Raw genomic sequence first — 18,965 nt, 5'->3', positions numbered from 1 at the left:
TCACTCTTTTCTAATTTATCCTCCATGCATCAGCTGTAGCCATAAATCTAAAGAAATTATTGTCTTTCTTAATCCTCAAAAGAATTGCATTACTTACTATGTCTTACAATCATTGACATGGTTGCCATGGTGCTCCCGACTAATCATCAGCTAGATAAGATCTAGAAACACCTATGATATAAATTTCTGGACATTTCTGTGAGTGAGTTGCTACATTGGGTTAATTGAATAAAGAAGACCAAATGTAAATGCCTGAGAAAGTATCCCATAACCCACACTAAATTGACTACAATAACTTAATATATGTTAGTACATAGTGTAATGATTGTTACATACTGATGGTTTGCTTTCCCACAACACTAGATGCTTCATTTAGGTAAAAAATGTATTTCTCTTTCTCTGGACTTGAATTTCGCCATACTTCAGGGATCTCAATAAACTTAAATAAATAATGAGCCTCAGTAAATGAAAAAAGCCAATTAATGAAAGAAAAGATGAAAAATAATTGATTTGCTGATTGTGGATATGTTTCCTGGACATCTGAGCAGTCTCTTCAGGCTATGGCAAAGTTCATGGTAAAAACATTTGACATCCTTTAAGGTCCACTCCTTGAGAAGGGAATGATCAGATTTGTAGAACTCTCATGACAAGACTTTGTTTTTGACATTAGGTGACTCTGTTTTTGACACATTTTTCTTAGTAAGTCCTTTCCATAGTAAAGATAGAGGCCTCCCTATCAGAACTGGATTATATTCAATTACTTCTTTAAAATGAATGTGACTTAAGATAAATACTTTTGGTTCTCATTATTTAAAAATGGAATTATGGGGATACTTGCAAAGGAAAGGAAACTAACTGCTTGGGTACCTCAGGACTAGTGGGATAACATACTAGTAAATCTTCTTGAGTTTCAGGGTTTCATTCACTGATGATAATATGGAACTTCCATACCAGAACTCCAGTTATGCACAGGCTACAAAGTTACAAGCCTGAGCTTCCTAATTTACAAAAATGGTGAAACGGTGACCTTAGACAACAGACATTCTTTGGGTTGCACTTTCTGTAATTCACACAATTACAACTGAAGAAGCAATACCATCCCACTCTCCCAGTTTCAGGGGCTCAATGGGATAGAAAGCTGACTTATCCTCTCCTCTTTTCTGATCTCTCTGTTTGGGTCAGCAACTATACTTGGGAATGAGCCCCCCACCCCCATCATCCTGCAGTTTAATGACATGATGTGGTGGTTAGAATTTTTGTCAATTTGAAACCAGCTATCTATGAAGAGGGCAGAGCAGTTGAGAATATGTCTCCCTTACAATGACCATTGGACACTTCTATGAGGCATTTCTTGTTTAATGATTGATGTGGGAAGACCCAGCTCATGGTGAGTGATGCCACTTCTGGGCAGATGATCTTTTGTAGTGTAAGAAAGCTGGCTGATAAAGCCATAGATAACAAGCCAGTAAGCACCATTCTTCCACTGTCTCTGCTTTAGTTTCTGCTTCTAGATTCCATCTTTTAATTCCTACCTCAATGACAGACTGTGACATTGAAGTAAAAAACAACTAAACCCTTTCTTCTCTAAGTTGGTTTTACTGAGTGATTTATCACAGCAAATGTTGCTACTGAAAGAGAGGACAATTACATCAAGATGATGAACCAATAGTCAAATAAATGCTTCATGAGAAATTTAAAAATGAATTAATGGAACTTGAAAAAAAATCATCCTGAATAAGGTAACCCAGATCCAGAGAGACAAACTCTATATATACTGACATAAGTAGATGTAAAGCAAAGGATAACCAGGCTACAATCATCAGTCCCAGAGAAGCTAGGTAACAAGGAGGACCCTAAGAGGGTCCTCCTTCTCTCTTCCTCTGGAAGCCTGCCATGCTTCTGACTCCCCAGCCTTTTGTGTGTAAGTTTTTATTCTGGTAAATAAATATATTATATTCCATATTGCATTGACCTTTCACATTAGCTGGTGTCAGGGTAGAAAGTCCATGCCTACACAGAGGTGAAAGCCTCTGCTGCAGGTGGCCAGCCAGCTGGCTTGGGTCCCAAGGTGAGTGCCACCCACCCCTTCCCAACCCCCATTAGCTTTCTGCCATCTGGCAGCAACATTTTGTTCTGGGATACCATGCAAAGCTGGGCCATGCTCTCATTCACGTTGCCTGTGCAAACCCATGGTTTCTGGCACAGCCCTGAGGTGAGTGCTCATCGGGATTCCAGCTGCTTCCCTTGCCACGGAAAACTGTGTCATTCATTCCTACAGTTCCAGCCCTCTTCAAGAGGCATTTGTGCTATAAGCACTCCCACTGCAGGCTCCAACACCCTACCCTGAGCCTCGTGGCCAGAGAACCATGTACCCTGCCTCCAGGTCCTGCGATGGACACTGGCCTTGGCCCCATGGGCACCCGCCACTGCCTCCTGCCGCCTGCCCCCTCCTTCGGCTTGCATGCTCTCCTGGTGCATGCCCACTTTTCTCCCCTCCCCGCTTAAGGAGTCTTCTCCAGCTCACACCCAGGAGAGCTGGCAAGACGAAAGTGGGTGCAGGCGGCAGGAATTGGAAGAATAAAAACCCAAAAAATGTAAGAATTGGAGGAAAGACAAACCAAAAAATGGAATAAACAAATCTCCTAAAGAAAGCAAGGAAAGCCAAGAATAAACAAACAAATGAAGGAAGTAATTCAAACAGTTCAAGACTAGAAAACTTAATAGAGACAATAAAGAAAACACAGACTGAGAAAATGCTGGAAGTAGAAAATGTGGGTAAATAATAAGGAACTACTGATGCTAGCATAACATGTGGAGATAGAAAATGTGGGTAAGCGATCAGGAACTACAGATGCAAGCATAACAAACAGAATACAAGAGATGGAAGAGAGAATTTCAGGTGTTGAAGATAAGCTAGGAGAAATAGGTTCATTGGCCAAAGAAAATCCTAAGTGTAACAAATCCCTAACACAACATATCCAGGAAATATGGGACACTGTGAAAAGACCAAACTAAGAATAATAGTTATAAACAAAGGACAAAGAAACACAGTTCAAATGTGCAGAAAACATATTCAACAAAATCATAGAAGAAAACTTTCCCCACCTAAGGAAAGTCATTCTTATGAAAGTACAAGAAGCTTACAGAACACCAAATAGATTGGACCAAAAAAAGTCCTCTACCGCAAAATAATCAAAACAGCAAATATACTAAAAGTGAAAGAATATTGAGAGCAGCAAATAAAAATGACCAAGTAACATATAAAGGCAAACCTATCAGAATTACACCTGACTTCTCCATGGAAACTCTAAAAGCCAGAAGGTCCTTGATAGATGTTCTATGAATGCCAGCCAAGACTACTATACCCAGCAAAACTTTCAATCACTATAAATGGAGAAAACAAGATACTCCATGAGAAAACCAGATTTAAACAATACATGTCTCCAAATACAGCCCTACAGAAAGTACTGGAAGGAACATTCCAACCCAAGGAAGTTAGCTACACTCAGAAACAGAGGCAATAATAGATAATCTCACTTTACCAAAAGTCAAAGGGGGGGGATTCACAAACAATATCACCACTACCACCATACCCAAAACAAACAAGAATCAATAATCAGTGGTCATTTATACACTTCATTATCAATGGTTTTAACTCGCCTATAAAAAGACATTGGCTAACGGAATGGATACTAAGAATTCATCCTTCTGCTGCATACAGGAAGCACACCTCAACTTCAAAGACAGATGCTACTTCAGGGTAAAGGGCTCTATCATTATCTACAGACAATTATTCTTTCTTCAAAAAGCAGCTTCTGGCTTGAAATTGGGCCTTAGTGTAAACTAAATGCTTGAAAATGGGTAGATAAATTAGCATGAAACCTGAGATGCTCATCATGAGCTGGATGTTATGTGACCCACCAAGTCATAAGATAGGATGTACAGAGCAGCAATGTATTATCACACAGAAGTGAGTGTGTATATGCATGCATGCATGTATGTTTGAATCTAAACAGGTCCTGAAGCAACAGGCAAGCTACATGAAGAATTTGTCCAATTTCCCATAGTTTTTATTCCTGTTACAGTGCAGTGTGCTGCTAGATATGCACCTATAGCCTCATGAGGTGTTCCCTATAATAGATCAACTGATTATGGGAAGACCAGGGACTTATTTACTGATGGCTCTGCATACATATAGGGACCACCCAGAGGTGAACAGCTGCAGCATTTCAGCCCCTTTCTGTAACAACAATGAAAGACACAAACAAATGGAAATTTTCTCAGCAGGCAGAGCTTTGGGTAGTGCACGTTCTTTTGAAAGAGAAATGGACAGATGTGCAATTATTGACTGATGTATGCGTTGTAGCCAGTGGATTGGCTAGATGGTTACAGACTTGGAAGAGAATGATTAGAAAATTGGTAAGAAAGACATCTGTGGAAGAAGTATGTGAGTAGTTCTCTCCAAATGTGTGGGGATGTGAAGATACTTGTGTCCAGTATAAATGCTCATCAAAGGGTAAATTCATCTGAGGAGTTCACTAATCAAATAGAAAGGACCACCCATTCTGTGGACAGCCAGTCTCATCCCCTAGCTATTCCTGGGTCCGTGAACAATGTGGATATGATGTCAGAGATGGATATTATGCATAGATTCACAACATTCCATTCAACAAGGCTGACATTACAGTTGTTTTTGAGTGTCAAATGTGCAAACAGTAGAAAATAGCAATGACCCTCCCACATGTATCTCCACTCTTCATGGTGACAAGCCAGTGACTGGTAGAAGCCTACCTTGGACCACTTCCTTCATAGAAAGGATAATACATTGTCATTACTAGAGTAGATTTTTATTCTGTTTATAGATTTGCTTTTCCTGCATGTAATGCTTTTGCCAAAACACAATCCATGGACATACAGAATATCTTATCCAATATCATAGTTTTCCAGTTTTCCACATAGTATTTCTTCAGATATAAGGAACTTAACTCATAGCAAGACAAGTATGACAGTGTGTCTATAATCCCTAAATACACTGTCTTAACATGTTCCCCACCATCCTGAAGCAGCTGACATGATAGAAAGATGGAATAACCTTTTGAATTTAGAGCATCAGTATGTGGCAGCTCCCTGAAGGCTTGGGGCAGGTTTCTTCAGAAGTTAGAACATGCTTTGCATGAGTATCAAATGTATGGTATGGTTTCTCCTGTAGTCAGGATCTACAAGTTCAGGAATCGAGGTGTAGACAAAGGAATAGATCCACAGTTCCACTCACTATCACCCATATTGACCCACTAGGAAATTTTCCTTCTTGTTCCTGTTACTATGATCTTGTGTTCTGTTGGCCTAGAAGTTTTGCTTTCAAGAGCAGAAGTACTCCTGTCAGGAGTCACAACAAACATTCCATTGAGCTATAATCTTAGACTACCTCTGGACCATTTTGAGCTTTTAGTTCTCTTAAACCAACAGGCTAGGAAAGGAATAACAGTGTTAGGAGGGGTGGTTGATCCATTTTTCCATGTGGAAATTGGATAGGTTGTCAACAATGGAAGTAAGAGTATGTCTGGAGTGCAAGAGATCCTTTAAGATATCTCTTGGATGTTTTTGCACAATACTTTCCATGTTTGGTATTCATTCTCTACTGGTTTGTCCACTGAAGTATAAATTTTATAAGAGGCCCACTTTCCTGTCTTCATTATTACCCAGTTTCTATAATATAGCAAATATTCAACACATTTTTGAAAGGAATGGATGAATGAGTGATTTTTCCATATCTGGTTGTGAAGCTTCATTGGCGACAGTTTTTCAAACAATACATTTTCCAGCATCATAATCCTAAATTAATTCTGATGTAACTCATGAATACTTTTATAAAAGTAGTTTAAACTCAACCTCTGCTCACTCTCATCTGTAAAAGAGAATATTGTGTGTATGTTCAAATCATTAAACTAAACTATGACCTGTGAAGTAGTACAACTTGTATAATTCTTGCCTGATATGAATAAAGTCCTGTGCTAGTTCCCTAATACCACATATGCTGTGTGTGGGATGCTTGTAAATTAAGTACTTGGGAGATGGAGACAGGAAGACAAGAAGTTCAAGATCTTCCTTAGCTGCCTAACAAGTTCAAAATCAACCTGGTTTACCTGAGACCATCTTATAAAGAAAGAGATAATTTATATGAAGCATTAAATATGCAGTTTAGCAAAGGAAGCTTTGACTGATATTTATGTATATTCTGTGTATGAAGTTTGTATGCACGATGTGTGTGTGTGTGTGTGTGTGTGTGCATTCATATGACTCCAGATGCAGGCATGCCAAAGTATACATATTAAGGTAGAAAGACAATGTCACTGGGTGTCCTGATCTTTCACCATATTTGATACTGGGTCTTTTCTGTTATTCATTGCTCCATACTCCAGGCTAGTGGACCTGGGAGCTTCTAGTAATGGTCCTGTGTCTACCTTTTATATGATGGTAAGGGCAGAAGATACTTTGAATGAAAGTAGATTGATTCTCAGTGATCAACCACTTTCATCAGGGTGATATCAAGGGCCCACTGTAGGACTTAATGAATGTAAGATTAGGGAGAGACTTTCATCAATGTAATATCAGTGGAATAGTGTAGGACTTAAGGAAACTCAGATTCATGAGAGAGCTGAGCTTACTCTTTGGGTACAGGATCACTATGCCTTCTATCCTCCATTATAGCATAAAAGCTAAAACCAATATCATTTCTTTGAGGTATGAATTGTGAAATGTTAATTCTTACCTGGAAAATATCCATACATACATATAGTAACTATTTTCTAGGTAACAATGATATATTATTCTCTTGCCTATATAAATTATGTTTATCCCAAATAATTATTAAACTTTACATCTCATCCTTCCATGTGTTCACCAAAGTACCTAATAGAGTATGTTATATCAACCACTAAAATACTAAAAGAAAAATTGATGCATACAAAGGAAACTAAAATAGCTCACTTGGTTTAATATCTCCTAACATTAACTAACCTGAATCAAATATCAACTTGGGTGATTTACCTAAAATAATTTGTTATCATTACCTCCCATGGTTATCAAACGAAAGTTCCCCAGTGCTACATGAAGAGGAAAATAAGAGATTTCTTGACATTGAAGACTCAGTGAAAATTAATTGCATTTGCTCAAAATGAACTCAGTACTCAGTGGAAATGAGGTCATAATCCCTTGTGATTTGAGTTCACAATGGAATCTAGAGACTCAGAGGGACTTCTATTCAGTGACAGACAATGGCAGTAGAAGCAGCTTTGCAGGTATAAAATCATCATAACTTTGGACTTGTTACTTTGAAATGAATTCTTATTTAAAGAGGTAAGATTTTGACTTTGTTGGTAAATGGAAATATTTTATTCTTTGGAAATGCATTGTATCTATGAACTGTGATAGAGAAACAAGTCAGATAGAGTCAGGCAATCATGTAACAGAAGGGAAATAAACAAACTTAGGGAATCATGTTGTATTTCCACAAATAAATTATCAAGAATTATTAGACATGAAGCTAAATTTTCTTACTGAAAATAGAGTTTTCTTTCCCAATCATAGTTTACCCTCCCTCTACTACTCTCATATATCCCCCAGTTTTCAAAGATTCCTTATTCCATTAGTAAGACGAGAAATCAACATTAACTTCAAAGGTGTCCACATGTGGTATTCAGCCAAATGATTAAAAGTTTACTAGGTTTCAAATGCTTTGGTGGCTTATGTCAGTGACTACAGTGTGTGAGGACCTGCTTTGCATAGGGACTGAGGGCTGCAGCATCACAGGCATCATTGTGAACAAATGAGGACATGAATATAGAATGTGAGGAATGAGAGTCAATCAACACCTTTGCTGGGGGAACCTTGATAAACCTCTTAACTTCTTAGTTTGAGTATTTATCGATCCATGTCCTCTGTTGAAAATTACCTGAATTTACTCCATCACAATCCATCTGTGACGTTGGGGATGTATTTAGTGTGTTTCCATAAAAAATTAATAATATTTTCGAGGTATTTTAAAGACAGATGATCTATTTAGAATCACTTAAAATATTTAATGAGATTAACACCAGGAAGTTCCATTTATAAATTTAGTGTGATCTCTGTTCTATTTCTTCTCAGATCTAACAAAATCTATCATCTTTTAAACAGCTGATCAAGATATTACCTTTCTTACATAAATGACAGACTGTGATCAATGTCATGAACATAGAACCTCTCTATTATTAACAATTGGAAAGCTGAATTATCCTGCTCTCTGTCGTATGTATCCTCAACTACATTGCTACCCTTTATAATGTCTTGTGTTCATATTTAATTCTTTTTTTAAAGAGAAATTATTTTAACTTTGTGTGTGTGTGTGTGTTTCATATATATATTGTGCATGCCTGCTGCTTGTAAATACCACAGGAGATAAGTGGTTGCCTAGAACTGGAAAAACAGAGTGTCTTGAGAAACTGTGTGAGTGAGTGTTGGAGATTAAATCTGGGTTTTCTGAAAGTCTAGCAAATGCTCTTAACCATTGAACCATCTCCTAGTCCTATGATTCTATTACTTCTCATATTTGTTATTAACATATAACTATTTTCTTCTGCAAAATGAAAATGATAAAATAAGCCAATGGGTTGTAGACACAAAAATAGATAAAATATTAATAGTTGACACATATTTAAGTCTACATTAAATACTACAATGATTTTACCTTTTAACTCTTCGTGGCATTTGAAATGAATATACTGTTGTTAAGACTCTATATATTCATATTTTTATTTGTGTGACCAGAATAGGGCAGAAAATATAACGTATGTGTGGATACCAAAGGACAAAATTCAGGAGTTGGTTCTTTCCTTCCACCATGTTAGCTCCAGAAATCACACTTTGGATGTGAGGTTTCAGGGTTAGTGGAAAGAAACTTTAGCTGAAAAGTCATCTCACCAGGCAAAATATCATAATTTTAAGTTGTTAGTTTAATGACAAATAAGTATGCTTTTATTATAAGCGAATATAAATGATAATTATATACTATTGATAACATATTTCTAGCATTTCTGCTTAAACAATTTTGAAGGCCTTATTTCACACAAACATGTGTGAACTGCACCTGGGGTAGCAAAGAAAAGCCTTCTCAGATCAGTGAGGAATTTAGGAAATATTTTTCTCTATCTTTGGGCTAGACTTTTCTATCTGAGGGGTAAATAAGGAAACACATGCTAGCTGATGGTAACTTAAATAAAAATGAACAAGCACACACTTTCCTGATGGTAACCTTCCCTTTGACTTCAACTTAATCTCTTTCTTGACAATCTCTCTACACGGTTGCATTTCTTTACATACGCTTACATTTCTCTCTTTGCATACATATATATCCCTCCTGCACATGTCTTTCACATAGTTACATCTCTTTCCCATTACATCTACCTTTCATGCAGTCGCACATCTCTATACACAGTTATGCCTATTCTCTCAGTTAAATTCTCCACACAGCTACAGACTTTCACACTTCTTCTTCCTCTTTACACAGTTGTAACTTCCTCATCTCTCCTACTCCTCCCTTGCACTTCTCTCTGCACATTCAGCTACACACACACACACACACACACACACACACACACACACACACTTCTCTAACATTTCTCTCCTAATTCCCCCTACACCTTTCCTGCTGCTTCTCACAGCCAAATCCTCTGAACAAAAATAAATCACAACTTTCAGGGTCACACAGCTCTTCTTGAATAAACAATAATAAACAGAGCCAAGGTGATCACACAGTTTCTCTCAGGCAAGGGAGTAAAGTAAGCATGAAACTGAATATTCAGGGTTCCCAAACAAAAAGCAACATTGAAATTCAGGAGTTAAACAACAAGCAGTTAGTTGGATGAATCTTGAGGTTGGGAAGTACTGCAGAAAGTTTGTTGCTTGAGAAAGTTATGTCTACTAAAGTTGCTTCATGTTCTGACCTTGAATCAGCAATAAACACCTGTGAAATTAATCTCATGTATATGTCTCTAGGGGAAACCAGGTATTTGTCTCCACGACAACCTATTTGCTTTGAAATTACTCTGAAGTCTAAAATTATCTGTCTTTGTGACTGAGAATACTATTACTTTGTATGCCAGTCTGAGTAATGAAAAATATCCTATTATTTCTATTCATCAGAATTATATAGTTTAAGCAGGAATCATATGCCTGACCATCTCCTGCTATATGTGTGCCCAGTAGATGGAAGATATATATGATATAAATACACAAGCAGTGGAAGTAATACCCATAGTTGTTTTTAGTAGCACATGAGAAAAATTACATAGACAGTCAGTGACCAAATGGTGTTTTCCAAGTGTGTTCCTCATCAGAGAATCACTCATCTAGTAGGTTGGCCTGTTGAATACTAGTTGTCACCTGCTGTATACTCCCACAGTCTCCGGCATATATAAACAATGAAAACCCTAAATAAAATGTCTATTGTTAGTTCTAGTTTTTGAATACTATATTAGTTGGTAATGCTCTCCATGTATGAATTAAATTAAATGGAATGACCTGTTTATAAATCCCTTCTGTAATGTCTCCACCAAAGCCTTGATCTGGCAGCAGCTGCACAGTGCCATGGCTTTCCTGGAGGATGGGAACCACACTGCAGTGACAGAGTTCATTTTATTGGGATTGACAGATGACCCGGTTCTCAGAGTCGTCCTCTTCATTATCATCCTGTGCATCTACCTGGTGACTGTGTCTGGGAACCTCAGCACCATCCTTCTCATCAGAGTCTCTTCCCAGCTCCATCATCCCATGTACTTTTTTCTCAGTCACTTGGCTTCTGTTGACATAGGCATGTCATCTTCTGTCACACCCAATATGCTTGTCAATTTCCTGGCTAGTCAAAGCACCATCTCCTACCTTGGATGTGGCATCCAACTCAGCTCAGCTGATTTCTTTGGGTCAGTCGAATGTTTCATTCTGGCTGCCATGGCTTATGATCGATTCATAGCAATCTGCAACCCACTGCTATATTCAGTCAAATTGTCCGCACAGGTCTGTGTCCTTTTGGTCATGGGATCTTATGTAGGGGGATTTCTTAATGCTTTCTTTGCTATAGTTTACTTTTTCTCTTTTATTTTTTGTGGACCAAATAGAATCAATCACTTTTTCTGTGATCTTGCTCCTGTGATGGAACTCTCTTGTTCTGATGTCACTGTCTTTGTAGTTGTTACCTCATTTTCAGCTGGCTCAGTTATTATGATCACCGTGTTTGTCATAACGATCTCTTATTCCTATATCCTCATCACTATCCTGAAGATGCATTCCACTGAGGGTCGCCAGAAGGCCTTCTCCACCTGCACCTCCCACCTCACTGCAGTCACTCTCTACTATGGCACCATCACATTCATTTATGTGATGCCCAAGTCCAGCTACTCCACAAACCAAAATAAGGTGGTCTCTTTGTTCTATATGGTGGTGATCCCCATGTTAAACCCACTCATCTACAGCCTGAGGAATAAGGAGATGAAGGATGCACTGAAGAGACAGCTTGGTAAGAAAATATTTCAATAAAAAATGGAAATCATGCAAGACAATGTGACTATTGTCTCAGGTTAAGTTATTTGCCTTCTCATTCCTCATTTTCCCCTCATCTCCTTTCCTCGCATTACATATTTTCATTTAACTTTATTGTATGTCTCTTTCTGTGTGTTTTTTAAAATGTGTTTTTGATAATGTTATACAATGTAATTAGATCATGTTCATCCTCTCTCCACAACTTTTTTCAGTTATTTACCTCCTTTTCTTACACACCCAACACCATTTTTCTGTCAAATAATACTTGTGCTTCCTGTATACACTCTGTTGTATAGGTATCCACTGAAACATGGTTATCCTACCAAAGACCAAACCCTTAAAGAAAATTGGCTCTCCTTCTCCTGGAAGATATCAATTGCCAGTAACTTTTCAGCTATGGATGGACTTTACCTCACCTCCCATTTCCATACTGTGATTTTGTCCTGTTGATCTTATACATGCTGACACAGCTACACCCATTGTGTTGTGTCTGAAAATAAGGTTTCTTTGCAGCTATCCACCAGCTCTAGCTCTTAAATTCTTCCACCCACTTTTTCAAATTCCTGAGCTTGAAGAGAAAGAAGAATAATAATGATGTCCTATGTAGTGCTGAGAATTCCACAGTCTCTACTTCTCTGCATGTTGGCAAGTTGTATACTAATTATCAACTACTACAAAAAAAGCTTCTTTGATGAGGACTTGGAAGTTCACTAAACTGTGGGTATAACAGTAAATCATTGCAAATTGGTATAATACTAGGTCCATTTAGCAGTATAATGATAGTAGGTTCTTTGATAGGGCCTCTGACCTGTCTAGCACAGGTTTTGGGATAGATGGTAGTATTAGGTGGGGGTTTCATCTTTAAGAGCTAGCTTTATATCTAGTCAGAAAGTGGTTGGTTGTTTTCATGACATTTGTTTCACTATAACACCAGTCAGTATATCATACCAGGCTGGTGATAATTATGTAGTGTTCACAAGAAGAATTATCTGTACAACACAAATGATACTTACAGGCATGGTTGTATGAGAGTGGCTGCAGGACAGGAAAACTTCCTACAGTATGCCAAGTAATAAAAGACTAGGAACATGCTATCAGGAGAAATATGTACATAGGTCCCAATATACAAGTTGTTAAGATGAAGGAGGGGCTCAGCAGGAAAAGTTAATACCACCAAGCCTGATAATCTGACTTTGAACTTGGGGACCTATACAATTAAAGGAATGAACCAACGTCTATAAGTTGTGCTCTGACTTACACACACACACACACACACACACACACACACACACTAAATGAAGAAGTTAAAGAAGAAAGCAAGACAGAATAGACATATGAGAAAAAGAGATGTAGACCAGAATTAAGAGGAGATGGGATGAAGGGGCCCAGTGAATAAGATGAGCCCCTCTTGCAGATGAGCTTGGCTCAGTTCCCAGAACCTACATTGTAGCTCACAATCATCTACAATTCCAAGTCTAGGAAATTCATCACACTATTTTGAAATTTGCAGGGAATAGGCATGAATATGGTGTACATCCATACATGAAAAGCACTCATACACATAAAAAAGTAAAAATAAATAATTCTTTTTAAAAAAGAAGAAAGAGGATTTTGAAGACAGTTGGTCTATGGGAACTCAAGGAATTTCTCTGCTTTATCCAGGTCTTGAATCTCACAGTGCTATTTCCTAGGATAACAATGGTCATTGTTATCAACAGGTTTTACTGATACATATATTAGACTCTGATTTTCTACTTAACCCTGGAACTTCAACAGGAGAAAAGTGTGGATCAGAAAATCCATTCAACACATCTGGGTTGTGAGAGTAATGGCACACCCTTCTCTTTGATTGATCCCCATTTAACAGTCTCATAATATTTTTCAGTATATAGTTTCCTTATTTTCTAGCATCATTACAGAACTGATTTACATGGCTTCTCTATCCAGAAGATCTAGAGTTTACTTCCTAGTCAGTCTCATGGAATGATAGGTGTTAAAATTATCTAAACATATCTAATCACTTATTACCTTGCATGCAACCTTTCAGTAGTACTGAGATGAATAACTATTCTTTTGCTTGGAATTTGTGGTTTATTAAAACCTATTTCCCATGGACACCTTCTATCACTACATGCCAATTTAATCTTCAACCCAATTCTCTTTCTATACCTTTTTCATTACTGAATGAATATCACAGAATGGTTCTCATTTTTTACAATCTCACACATGCACATAAAAAACTGAGAAAACATCTACCACATTTACCCACCCCACCCCATTCTTAATGCTTTATAAATGTCACTCCCTACACACCCAGATCTTTCCAATCTATTTCTAGTGTGACTTCTCATATCTCCATTGCCCTAATATTGCTTTTATCTATTCATATTGTAAGATTTTGTGTGCTTTATTTTATGCAAAGTGCTATTCTACAATCCTGGTTGAGAAAAATGCACCTACCTCCCCTGGGTCTACTTCTTGTGGCATGTACTACCTTTAAACTTGAGTACCAAAATGTCTCTACACAATGAAGCATATGGGTTTATACAATGTTACAATATTTTGATGATCCAAATCATTATTTTGGGGTTCAAATGATGATTTGGGTATTTTGGTATCCATACAATGTCTGTTGCTTAATAAATGCTCAGTAAACAGTTAAACTGATTTGAACTGTTTTAAAGACTAGCTTAAAAAACTTATGTCTCAGTGATGCCCACGCTGCAGTTTTGAATGGCTTGATTGTGGACAGGTCTTGTGTAAGCATCTAGAGCTGTTGTGAGTCCTGACTTCAGTTGTGCTGTCAGTTAAAGAAGACACTATTTTTGCTGCTGCCCTTTCCCAGACATTGCTTCTAATGTGTCCTGTTAGCTAGATTATTTTATTTTATTTTTCAATATATTTTAAACTCAAATATAATACTTTATTTTGCTTCCTCCCTTTACTCCCTCTAGCCCCTCCCAGCTTAAATCCCTTCAGTCATTCCCATGTTCACTTGCTCTCTTAAGTTGATAGCTACTTTTACTTGATTATAATTGTTGCATACATGTGTATGTATATATATACATATGTATATCTATACACACATACACGCATACACATTCACACACACAAACTTGTAGGACCTGTTTTGTTGTTTGTGTATAAGATATCAGGGTGGACTTTGAACCAAATAACTTAACATAAAAACTGGTACATTGACCCTGACAGAAGAGAAAGTAATGAATAACATTGAACACATTGACACAGGAGAAGACCTTCTGAACAGATCACTATTATTGCAGGCACTGAGATCAACAATTAATGAATGAGAACTCATGAAACTAATGCTTCTGTAAGTCAAAGGAAACCTTTATCGAGGACAGATAAACACAGCCTTACAGAACAGTAAAGGATTTTTACCAACTTCACATCTGATAGAGGACTAAAATACAAAATATATAAAGAAGTTAAGAAACTAGATACCAAAAAATCAAATTTAAAAATGGGGTATATATCTAAACAGTGAATTCTCAATACAGGTAACACTTAAATGGCCAAGAATCAGTTAAAGAAATGTTCAACGTCCTCAGTCATCAAGGAATTGCAAATCAAAACTACATTGGGATTTCATCCAACACCTTTAAGAATGGCTAAGATCAATAACACAGGACCTAGGTCATGCTGTCAAGAATGTGGGATAAGGGGAACATTGATTAGTTGCTGGTAGGAGTGCAAACTTGTACACCACTATGGAAATCAATGTAGCATTTCCACTGGAATATAGGAATTGATATATCTCAGCATCCAACTATACCACTTTTGGGCAAAAGCCTAAAGGATGCTTCATTCTTCTACAGAGATATTTGCTGAAGGATGTTTGGTGCTTCTCTACTCATGATAGCCAGGAACTGGAAACAATGCAGATATCCCTCAACAGAAGAATAGATAAAATAAATGTTATACATTTATACAATGTAATATTACTTAGCTGTTTAAAAACTGAGATCATGAAATTTGCAGTCAAATGGATGGCACTAGAAAGTATCCTGAGTGAGGTTACGCAGACAAAGAAAGATAAATATGATAAGTGATAACCAAGCTGTAATCTGTAGACCCTGAGAAGTTAGGTATAGAGGAAGGTACTAGGGTGGAAACATGTATCTCCATAGCAGGGGAGAATAGGACAGATTCTATGAATGAACTAGATGGGGAAGATTAAATATGGAGTGTGAGGGTAGAGGGACCCGAGGGAGCAAATGCAAGACAAACAAGTAGAATTGAGGGTTGTGTAGAGTTTTCCACTATAAGAATAAATGGGATGTATCTATTTTATAGACACTTCTTTGAAATTCACCATCAGTCTGCCTCTAAAAAGTAAGTGTGAAATTCCTGGATCTTAACATGAATTTTTATTAGTTCAAAAAGAATTGGAAAAAAACAAAATTGCTTTGCTGGTTTTAGCTGTTGACTCTGGTGGAAAGCTTATTTACACAAGAGTTACTGTTCAATGATCAGCCTGGCTAACCTGAACCGTTCTTCCACAGGAGCCCAATGACCTGCGGCAAAACAATTGCTAAGTTTGAGCAGAAGAGTCTATGAAAAGTAAATCAGAGGAAAAAGCCAGATATTTGGTTGGATTAGGCTTACATTTCCATAGTCATTATTTATCTACACAGGTGGCTGGTGGATACAGAGAAAAGACAGGATCACAGTTGTTTTCCTAAGTCAGCCAGCAAGTGTACCAGTCAGAGTTCTCATCTTTCAGTGTCGAAAGGAGAGGCAAAAGGGGCAAGGGGTGTGCATGCATATAAATGGTTTAGTAAGGAACAGGAGAGACCGAGACATCACGTTCTGTGCTTCCTACCTTTCTTTAGATTTGTGTTGACAATCCCCTCATATGTTGATTGAAAAAATGTAATGCATCTCATCAAAATAATGAATAATCAATAGCTCACCAATGTTTAATTATCATTTAAATTTAAAAGCCACTTAGATCTGATGTGTGACTAAATACCGCTGGAAATTGTATAATGTATGTAATTTTATAAAACTTTTTTTCATTTTTTACTCCTTCTTTTATTAAGCATGTATTCTTTTATCATACAATACCTACTGAATACATGCTTCTCTTCCCCCCAGCTCCTTCACATTTAGTTGCCTCTCTAGATACAGCCCCTTTCTGTCTCTCATTAGAAAAGAGCATGTTTCTAAGAGATAACAACAAAACACAGTAATATAAAATACAATATGATAAAACAATGCCATCATGTTGAAGATGAACAAGACAAGCCAACAGAAAAACAAAGGAATCTCAAGAAAAGGCACAAGAGTCAGAGATCCACTTATTAACACATTCATGAGTTCCATAAAAGCACTAAATTGAAAGCTAGAGTATTTATGCAGAGTACATGGTGCAGACCAATGTAGACCCTGTGATTGCTACTAAACATTTCTTTTAATTTCACAACAAAACTACATTATATGCGAAATAGCCTTACTGTACAAGTACAATAACTAAGAGCCAAAAGAAAATAGGGTGATGTGTTCAGCATCGCCCTTGTCTGCCTCAAGCCTCCTGATGCTGTGGTAAACACAGATGGAAAACACTCTTGGAAAATCAGAACAGGTGTGGGATTTCCCCCATTGAACTCTGCTGATGCAGGCAAAGAGCAGGAATAGCCTCATTTGTGAAAACCCAGATGTGTTCAGGGTTTGATGAAGAGAATTTCAAAATCTGGAAAGCATACCAGTGGAATGAACAACAGTGACTGTGGAAGCTTAATTTTTTAAATGGGAAGGAAGAAGAGGCATGAAAGCTCTAGTCAAATATTTAAGGGCATTATATGGAAAATAGATGGTTTGTACAATAATGATTGGATTTAAAACATATTTTTAAAATGATAGAGCTAGCATCAACTACAGTAAGGTGCCTGTTACTGCAGTGACCTGAACACATCTAAGAAAGTGTTGTCAATGAAGAGAAAGAATACATTCTTGAATGGGCTGCAGCTATTGATTCATTTCACTTTACAATTCCCTAACTGAAAACCTCAGCCCAACAATCAGAAGAAATAAAATATTATGCAATCTATTAGAAACATTTGAAACTGTCAAATAATTAATACATTCTCATAATACTTAATATCTGCATTTACTATTTCTGATAGATGCTTGATAAACCTTAAGGACTGCAATAATGCTGTTTGAAGGAAGTTTTGTATGTATGAGTGCTGCAACTAAGGGCCTTGGGTAGAAACTGAGCATTACAGTAACACAGGCATTATGCAGAGGGAGGCTCTAAATTGGGTGTTTCCATTGATCCCTCCCCTTAGAGATTGAAGAACCCTGAAGAAAAGGTGAGGAAGACTGTAGGAATCAGAGGGGATGAAGGACACCAGAAGAATATGGCTCACCAAATCAACTAAGCATGACTCACATTGGCTCACAGTGACTGACATGGCAAGCACATGGCCTGCATGGGTCTGTACGTGAAATGTTATGACTGTTATCATGATTTTGTGGTTCTCCTAACAGTGGGAACAGGTATATCTCTGACTCCTTTGCCTGTACTTGTGACTCTTCATGATTTGGTAGGAGGGCAGGGAAGAGAAAATTAGGCAATTTTATCATAATATCAAAAATTAAAAGAAATAATTTGAAAAAACAGGTGATATACTTAAAAGAAATGGGCCAATTAGAACAGAGATCTGGCAACTAGGTACCCACAGTAGGGTGTGGGTATCAGGAACTTCTTTAGCAGATAAGCCAGGAATTCCTGGTGGAAAGAACGGACGGTTCCATTGTCAGGACAAGTCTATTGCCCGCATGAACTTCAAATCCAGTTGCTGGTTTTAGTAAGACTGATTTCTCTGGTAGATGGATTACCAGTAGAGAGATCCCATTTGTCATTCTCAATGACAGTAGTAGTCAGACACCATCTTAACAGGTAATCTATCATTTAAAATTGGCTTGCTCTTTGGGCCCTGAGAACATGGTACAACCACAAGTTAGGAAGGCTAAGTTTAGCCTTCCACAGCTCTACAGTGAGAGACAGCCCGGGAAGGCAGTTGTGGGAAAAGAAAGAACCAGAAACTGGCAGGCTAAAGAGGACAAGTTTCAGAAGCTTCCTTACATAACTACCCTCAAGCCTGAAGTGTACAGGTAGCTCAATCTCCAGAGTCATCTATCAGACATCCACTTCCCTAAATCCCATGAACACTGAAATGTATCTCTCTATGAGGTTGTTTCACACTTAGGAGATTTTGTAATTTAAAGATATGTCCCTCGTCTCTATAGATCTCAGTCCATTTTTTGCTTCTCACACTTGAGAAGCATCCTTAATTGAAATGTCAGGCTATAATGTTAGGAATCCTAGTTAGTAAAACCTGAAACCTAGAGACTCCGGAGGGTGA

The 18,965-nt window shown here is 37.6% G+C and overlaps 1 protein-coding gene across 2 annotated transcripts; it reads left to right on the top strand.

Moving 5' to 3' along the window:
• The first annotated feature begins 7,265 nt into the window (after positions 1-7,265).
• LOC101822852 (olfactory receptor 483-like) lies at positions 7,266-18,166 on the top strand. 2 transcript variants are annotated; one of them, XR_005871931.1, is made up of 3 exons: positions 7,266-7,356; positions 8,176-8,286; positions 17,886-18,166. XR_005871931.1 is itself a non-coding variant. In XM_005075769.2 (2 exons), exons 1-2 carry the CDS (start codon positions 10,624-10,626, stop codon positions 17,900-17,902), a joined length of 942 nt encoding a protein of 313 aa, XP_005075826.2. In that variant the 3' UTR covers positions 17,903-18,166. The 2 variants fall into 2 exon arrangements, 1 of the variants encoding a protein (XP_005075826.2); XM_005075769.2 differs by lacking the exons at positions 7,266-7,356; positions 8,176-8,286 and adding an exon at positions 10,624-11,548.
• The last annotated feature ends 799 nt before the right edge of the window (positions 18,167-18,965 follow it).

The sequence above is a fragment of the Mesocricetus auratus genome, unplaced genomic scaffold (genome assembly GCF_017639785.1).
Source record: "Mesocricetus auratus isolate SY011 unplaced genomic scaffold, BCM_Maur_2.0 Super-Scaffold_4256, whole genome shotgun sequence".
Classification (NCBI taxonomy): Eukaryota; Metazoa; Chordata; class Mammalia; order Rodentia; family Cricetidae; genus Mesocricetus; species Mesocricetus auratus.
Note: the sequence above shows the minus strand (reverse complement) of the source record. Positions and strands in the feature narration are given on the sequence as shown.